Below are 8,713 nucleotides of genomic sequence, written 5' to 3'. Positions count from 1 at the left end.
GCGGGTTAACGACACCGAAGTGCGGGAGGTACCATGTCGTCGGTTTATTATGGGCGGCCTCTTCGGGTGTTAATTGTCGGGCGTATCCCTTGTTGAGGTATTTCGCGATTTCGTTCTTATAGCTGTTGGCGTAAGCTGTATCTTTCTTCATGCGCGTCTCAATATTTACTAAACGTTGCTTCGCAGCTGCATAGCTGCATGGGAGGTCAACCGAGTCATCCCGCCATAATAAGCCAGCCTCATATCTCTGGCCGAGATCTTTTGTTGTGTCTGCGAGTAATTTCTTTGCGCGCTGATTATCGACTGAGTCCAAGGCGATCTTACTTTTGACCCCAAAATTTTCAATCGAAAAATACTCCTCAACTAACTTGTTAAGATGCAGCAATGAGTCTGACTTACGTACATGAAAAACTTTAGGATTGGTGCGGGCGTCCTGGCGATGTGGTCCAAATACCACCCATCCCAACTTTGTATAAGTAGCTACTGGTTGATCGCAACCAACCTCGACTGTCTTACTGGGCACACACAAATGGCAGTTGTCTAATCCAAGTAGTATCACGGGTACTACATCGTCATAACTACGCACTGGCAATTCGTTTAAATGCGCATAGTTGTATTTGTTAAGTGATTGTCTCGGCAAACTTAGACCCTTTATTGTACGCAGATTTTTGAGTGGGAAACTATGGCCACTGCCTACCCCTTGAATTTCGCATGAGACTTTTCTCGAGCTCTCAGTAGTTTGGTTGTCACCGTACCACTGTAAAGTAAGTGGCATGGTACGACCTCGTAACCCTAATTGTACGGCAACCTCTTCCTCAAGAAGTGACACTGATGAACCTTCATCGATCATGGCGTACACTGACATACTACCATGCGGACCGAATAAAAGTACAGGTAGTATTTTAAATAGGCTAGCTTCTTTGGCTTGGTGGCAGTTCAGGATACGTTCTCCATCGGTGGGCGGCACAACGTTTGTACGAAGTTCTTGATGCAGTGATTTATGATGCATTCGCCTACAGCCATTGATACGTTGACGTTTTACGACGGCGACATGTAGACAAACCATGACCCTTTTGTAGGCAACCGAAACACAGACGATGTTGTTTGACAAGTGACCATTTTGCAGCACAGTCAAGCGATTCAAACTTGCGACAATTAGTCACGAGGTGCGACTGACTGCAGCAAAAACATACGGGCTGCTCTTCACTGCTGTGAAACATTCGCCGTGCTGAACCTGCGCCTGATGTTAACTGACGACTGTAGTTTGTGCTGTGTTTCGTCGACGATGGCGGTTGGCTATGACGTAGCGAAATGTCTGCAACTCCGGGCATGATCGACACGACTTTGGCCAAATCACTCAGCCAGTCTGCGAAGCTCTCCACTGTTGGAAACGGCAATATGTTGGCGGCATACTTGCTCCACTCAAACTGTTTGGACGGTGGCAGTTTCGATACTAATTGTTCCAGTAGAGTGGGGTTCAACAAATGGTGCTCGCATTTGGCAGACTTAAAGAACGCTGCTATGTTACGAACACGATTTGAGAACTCCAAGACTTGGTCCAAACGATTATCATGGATGCTAGGGAACTGCTGGACTTTCTGCAATTGTGCTCGTATTAACAAGTCTTGTCGTCCAAAATTAAATTCCAGTTCCTTCATGACTTTAGGAACATCATCTGGATAGATGAGCATCGACGTGACTGCTCGCTTAGCATTACCCTGCAACGCTTTCTGCAGGCGCATAAGATTTTGCCTGTTGTTATACGAAAACTCAGCTGTTGTGTCGATATAGTTGGCGTAAAATAGAGGCCAATCCTCTGGATTGCCATCGAAGGCAGGCAGCGGATACAGCTTAGCGGCGGATCCTTCCAGAAACGACAGCGCGTTTGATGGCTGTGATGAAGACGGTTGTGATCCAGGCGGAGGCAACTGTGGTAACGTATGTGGTAAACGTGTGTCTGGAATCGGTACGTCCGGCGATGGACCGTGATTGGCGTCATTAGCAGAGTCCATTTCAATACGCTGACGGAGCTGTTGGACCTCTGCCTGACCACGGCTCGTTTCGTTTCGCAACTCTTGCACGCTTTCCCTGAGTGCCGTGATACTTGCCACCAAAGAGGCTATTGCGTCGCTCCCGATGGTTGCTTCTGGTTGCATTGTGATGTTCTGGGCTTCGATGTTAACTGCCGTGACACTTGCTTCTGAGTCGGAACTACTATCATCCGCGTCGCTCGATAGTGTGGCTTTATTTGCTTGACCACGAGTAATCATTACACTATAAGAGTTTAATTAATTTGTTGTTACCCACCTTACAGCGACTCGCTTTAGTGCAGAAATTTCTTAAATCAGTAGACGATGACAACGGCGAATTTAGGCAAGTGTACTCGCTTTGAAGGCTTAAGTGTTTCGCCAAGAAATTGGCTAAGATTGACAAATTCTTTGAGTTCGATGCTAATTTGTATGAGTATGCAATGTACGCGTGCAAAACTCGACTCCGTGACGTGTATGTTTCGCAAAAAAAAAAAAACTGGAACCTGGCTCGACGACCCCGCCAAAGTATGTGAATATCCTTACGGCGACTTCTAAATTAGCAAATGGTGTAAAACGTTTCCGCAAATATGCTCGCTTTGACGGCTTATGTTTTTGGCAAAAGGAAAAACCACGCTATGAGTGTTCATATACGCATGCCCAACTCGGCTCGTCGATTTCACAAAAGTACGTAATGCCCTTACGCCGACATTTATAGAATTGGCAGATGGTGAACAATGTTCGCGAAAATATACTCCCTTTCGCGGCTTATGTTTGCAAAGGGAGACTATGAGCATGCATATACGCAAGCACAACTCAGCTCGATGATTTCACCCGCATATCCAATGTCCTTGCGGTGACTTTGAGAAATTTTACCCTTGGTGAAAAAACATTTGCGGAGAACGGTAGATAATCGTCCGATATATGTACAGTTTTCCCTGATGATCTATGTTAACGGCGAGTGTAACCGGTATAGCTCCAAAAAATGGTGTAGCGGCAACAAAAACGGCAAACTTCCAGGAAATATACGGCAAATCCTCACAAAAACAGCGGCACACACACACACTGTGACTAGTTGACGCTCGAACCAAGAACAATTTTGAAAACTTTGTTGTCGACGACTAAATAAATTTACACTGTATTTAAAATGTGAAGTTTATTGTTTATTGCGATTTCCAATCTTATAAAAACGTAGGGTGTATAATTGATCGGTTTAAATATAAGGCGATGACAAAATTGCTGCTTGCTTGCTTGTTGGCGTTTGTTGGTTCGTTTTGTGTGTGTGTTTCAAAATTGGTGTTCTTGTTCGAGCGTCTTCTTCGGCTTTTAGATTGGAAATGCGATGAGTATGAGAAATTGCGGGATATTTGAACGTATGAAGTGGAAAATGTACATAACGAGAATATGGTAAGAATACAAGAATACAAAGAAGTAAAAAACATGATGACAGGGTTGCCGTAAACTTTGCTGACTATTAGGCTGGGCTAGTGTGGTAAATCGACAGCTATGCTTATCGAAAAGGTAAATCTGCCGCCATGTGCATTAATGAATTTTTACACAAAGTCGATAATATTAAACACGCAGGGCAAAAGGCTGTGGTCCTGACCCTTGATATAAGCAACGCCTACAATTGTGTGTCATTGAGCTAACTACATACTATGTTAGGGGACCTTGAATTACCAGACCCATATAATAACTGAATTATGGACTTTTTAAAAAAAGAATCTTACTTCTTGGCAACGAATCGATAGTGGTTGAAGATGGCCTACTACAGGGCAGCTGTCTCTCGCCACTACTCTTTAAACTTCATACACAAAAGAACTTCAAAGTATTGAGGACTCAGTGTATCAGTTTGCGGACGATTTCTTGATTTTAGCACATGGGGACGGCTGCGACTTGGTGGTTTCAAACCTTGAACGGAAGGTTAAAAATTTCAGTGAGATATGCACTAAATTAAATTCATCCTTTAATATTCAAAAAACTAAACTTATGTATCTAGCGCGAGGCAGCAATAAAAACATCAACATGAAAATAAACGACGTTCAGATTGAACAGGCCAGGCAAATAAAATTTATCGGTAGAACCATCAACGCATCACTAACGGTTGGGCCTCACTTTGAAAGGCTAGTTAAGGAAACAAAGAAAAATTCAACTTTTTAAAATGTCTCACTCCGGTTAAAGCAGGTATAACACCAAAAGTGGCGGTGAGCCTATACAAAAGCTTCATCAGGTAAAAGGTTGAATATGCAAAGACTACAAGCAGGGAGATAGTGAAATTAATGTTTAATAACCCAGACTTGTTCAACAGCGTAGAAAGGAACAAACTGCCAGAATCCAGCTATAGTACAATCTACCATGAATTCAAATACACTTTTGACAGAATTGATACAGACTCCACTTTTAAAAAGAGCAATGGTCTAACAGTATTAGGAAGAACTGGGTTAGGGAAAAAAGTAGTGTTGGGCAGTATCGATACCAAAAGTACTCAGAACTCGATTCTCAAAAGGATCGACAGCACTCGATGTTTAAAAGTATCGATACCGAGTACTCCAAAGTACTAAGTACTCACAAAAGAACTCGAAAGTACTCAGAACCTAAAAGAACTCAAAAAGTACTAAGTACTCACAAAAGAACTCGAAAGTACTCAGAACTTAAAAGAACTCGAAAATACTCAGTACTCAAGAATTCTCTGTTCCAATCATCACTTTGATACATGTACTCAGAAAAAAGTATATTTCTGAGCGTTTTTGACATCTGCCTAAAGCTTATTATCCAGCTCTTAAGAAAACGGTCAAGAAAAAATTGCCATTATTTCGCGTGTGTGTCCAAGGAATTTTGACATTTTTTATACCTCACAGCCGGTTGCCTCACTCTTTCCTCAAGAAATAATGGAACGGGCATATATTTCTGTTGCAAACCTGGGTTGCCTTGTGCTCTTTTTTCACAAAAAACTTTAGAAAACCGTAGTAGAAAGCATACTAAATTTCTGAAGAACTGCGTACTTCCTTAAGGAAATTTGACTCAAGAAAATTTCTTAACCATTTCTTGTACGTCATATTATATGGAGTTTTTGCTTTTCTTAAGAGCTGGATACTAAGCTTAAGAATGAAAACAAACAAAGAAAACGAAAAAGGCGCTGTGATTGAGTGCGATGAAATTGGTATTTATTATAAAATATACAAAGTGAAACTTGATGACAATTAGCAAAAAAAGTTCATAAAATATGGTTTTCATGATTCAAAGTGTTTTACAATCGCATATCATTACCATGCGCCGATTTTTCAATGCCAACGTTCTGGCCATAAAGGCCGGTCCACATAGAACTTTCGCGTTGGCTTTGGCGTTGGCGTTGGTTTGACAGAACGCACGTTAAAAGTATGCTTGCTACAATGAACGCTTGGCAGCGAATCCTTGGGCCACTAAATTAACATACTAACGACAGATAAATTAATATTTCTTATCAATAATTGCATTAAAAACGATATTTCTTGCCCGCACTTTATTAAAAAGGAAAAATATTTCACAAAATTTTATTTATTTGCAACAGCTGACGAGCGACGCACGCGAAAAGTTGAGAGTTGGCCATCTTTTTGCTTTGTGTTGGCGTGAGCGTTGTCAAATTTTGGCTATGTGGACGGTTGCATTTGAATTCATGTATTCATAGTCAGCTGTTGAAGCGACGCCAACGCCAACGCAACGCCAAAGTTCTATGTGGACGGGCCTTAATCGTGCACCCACTTTTCACGCAAATTTACGCCTTTTGGCAAACCAAACATACGCACAAACTTGTTCCAATCACACAGCACTTCATTTTATATTCATCATTCAATCGCTAAAAAATCACTACGAAGAGGTAGAAGACGGTGTAAATAAAACCGAAAAACGTCAAAAACGCTACGAAAACTTTTTTCTGAAAATCGATTACAAATACATCAATGGCTGATTAGGTGATCTGTAGTCGTTGGTTCATGATTCAAAACAATCGATAGTGAAAACAACCAAAACCATGAATAGTATCGATAGTGCCATCGATAGTTTGCCACCACTGCACTACACTTCATTGAACGCATGTATTTCTGTTTTTCTGCATTTGTATTACGCCTGGAATTAAAATTTTTAATTATCGCGATGAGTGACGACGAAGAACAATTCAATCCAAAAGCACATAAAAAGCTTTTGCAAGGTATTAGCAATTTAGGCAAAGTTCAACACATAAGGCGAACTACACGCAACGAGCCTATTAAACAGCAGGATGAGTTTCAACTGGTAAAACCAGCAGTTGAATCAGTTGCTCGCCATCCTGTGGGCATACATGACATTGTCAAGGTGTTAAAAACAACTAAAAGGCATATAGACGCTGGGAAGCAATTGAAAGTCGTACAGTCGTCGAAAAAAGTGCTTGCCAAACCCTTGGAAAAGCCACAAGCCGAACGTATTAAACGCGGACTCGGTTATGAGAAAGCAAAGAAAAACTTGGAGCAATGGGACGCTGTTGTAGCCCAAAATCGCAATGCAGAAACACAAGTAAGTGATTATATTTTGATTTGATTTGCACGATAGTAATTGTACTCGTCTTTTTACGTTAAGGTGTTTCCTCTACGTTCGGAAACTATATATGTAGATACATCCTTACACCGCGCACCATTACAACGGTCGCTTAAATCTGAATTGGCGCTCGAATTAGAAGCGGAGCAAGCGCGTTTAAAAGCAGCCAAACGGGCCTTGGCAGGTGAAACGGAAAATGAAGAAGAGCAGGTGAAACGTGAAGAGGAAATGCTACAGAGAAAACTAACTCGTGATGAACTTATTGCACGTCGTAGAGAGTTAGCGTATTTGAAGATCAGAGAGTCCCAAAAGTCATTAAAAGCACGGAAGCAAAATAAAATTAAATCGAAAAAGTATCACAAGTTATTAAAAAGAGAAAAAATGCAAGATCAAATCAAGCAGTTTGAGATCTTACAAAAAACCAACCCTGAAGCAGCTTTGGAAAAATTAAATGAACTAGAAAAAAGTCGTGTATTAGAAAGAGCTAGTTTGCGACACAAAAACACAGGGACTTGGGCCAAAAATTTGCAGATACGTGCAAAATATGATAAGGATGTAAGAAAAGACTTGTCTGAACAATTGCATATCAGTCGGCAATTAACTCAAAAGAAAAACGACAGTGATAATGAGGATGAAGACGACAAATTAACAAAAACTTCACAAATAGAAATTGAGAAAGAGGTGAATGACTCCGATCCATTTAATCCATGGACCCGTGTAGGCAATCTTCAAAATGAGATCCGACCCTCGGAACGCGAGGGAGAAAATTGGAGGAAATATTGGTTAGAGCGAAATGAAAATGATAAAATGCTTCATGAATATAAAAAGCTTTTGGCTGAAGAAGGAAATGAACGCTCTAATGATGGTGGTGATGAAGAACGACCTGCACGTAGTGATGAAGAACAGAAAATGGAGCATGAATTGGCATATACCTATGGTACTGAAAAATATAAAGCTGTATCAAAAGATACGAGCATTAAGAAGAAAAAGATTAAAACTAAAACAGAAAATAAACAAGTGAAGCAAATAAATAAAAAATCTGTTCAAGTCAAACAGGAGAATAATGAAAATTTAACTAAAGAACGGGTAGTTGAGGATATTAAGAAAATAGATTCAACAAATGTACCGAATCGCAATACTGAAAACAATATCGATGATATTTTTGATAAGCAAGAAGACAAAATTAAACGAAAAATGACTAAAAAGCTAAAAGAATTACAGAAAAAAGCAAAACTTCTGCAGAAGTCCCAGTCTAAAGATAAGAAGAATAAAAATCGTAAGAAAAAAGATGAACTAAAGAACTTGAAAGATTTAGCATTTAAAATAGAGGTAAAACGGCCAGTGATAGATGAAGAGCTTAATAATGATAGCCTGGAAGGGAGTAATGCTGAAGTGGATTTGAACAAAATTGTTACAGAAGTCGACAATAGTGAAAGTCCTCAACAAGCTAGAAACAAAGCAAAGAAACCATCATCCGAACCTACTTCTTCTGATAGCAACACAATTGCTACGATTGACCCAAATAAATTAGCCGACGTAAAACTTAAACATAATGTAAATAATTTTATCGGCTTGAACGATACATTAGCCGTTGATGATGATATTGATATGAGTGACGGCGATGAGCAGGAGAGGATGCATATGGATCAACAGATGACAATCAGTGAGGCATTTGAAGATGATGATATTATCGCTGATTTTACAAACGATAAAAAAAAAGATACAGAAATCACAAATGCAGAAATTGATTTATTTATGCCGGGTTGGGGCTCATGGGCAGGCGCTGGCATTTCAGCAGAACAACAAAATGCTAACAAAAATAAAAGACTTGTGCTTAAGTTAGCTAAAAAAGAAAAACGCCGTGATGATAATAAAGGTAGTCTATATATTAATGAGTCGGCTAGTAAACAGTTACGCACACACCTCGTATCTGATGTGCCATTTCCATTTACAAGTGTCGCTGAATATGAAGCAAGTATTCGTGCAACTATTGGGCGAAATTGTGTTCCAGAGACCGCTTTTCGCATGCTAACAAGACCAGCTGTAATAACACATAAGGGTCAGATAATTGAACCGATGGACAAATCGGAACTGATGAAACCTCAACGTAAATTGAGGCATGTTGTTGACAAACGCATAGC

General features: G+C 40.3%; 1 protein-coding gene across 1 annotated transcript in view; it reads left to right on the top strand.

Annotated features, from left to right (window-relative positions):
* Positions 1 to 6,049: 6,049 nt before the first annotated feature.
* LOC118738299 (U3 small nucleolar RNA-associated protein 14 homolog B-like) overlaps positions 6,050 to 8,713 on the top strand; it is a 3,191-nt gene continuing 527 nt past the window's right edge. Inside the window, exons 1-2 of the mRNA XM_036469223.1 lie at positions 6,050 to 6,551; positions 6,615 to 8,711. Coding sequence (XP_036325116.1) covers positions 6,096 to 6,551; positions 6,615 to 8,711 — 2,553 coding nt within the window. The 5' untranslated portion in view covers positions 6,050 to 6,095. The remainder of the gene's footprint in view (positions 6,552 to 6,614; positions 8,712 to 8,713) is intronic.

This window comes from Rhagoletis pomonella, unplaced genomic scaffold (genome assembly GCF_013731165.1).
Source record: "Rhagoletis pomonella isolate Grant_MI unplaced genomic scaffold, Rhpom_1.0 Rhpom_scaffold_00004, whole genome shotgun sequence".
NCBI classification, from domain to species: Eukaryota; Metazoa; Arthropoda; class Insecta; order Diptera; family Tephritidae; genus Rhagoletis; species Rhagoletis pomonella.
Note: the sequence above shows the minus strand (reverse complement) of the source record. Positions and strands in the feature narration are given on the sequence as shown.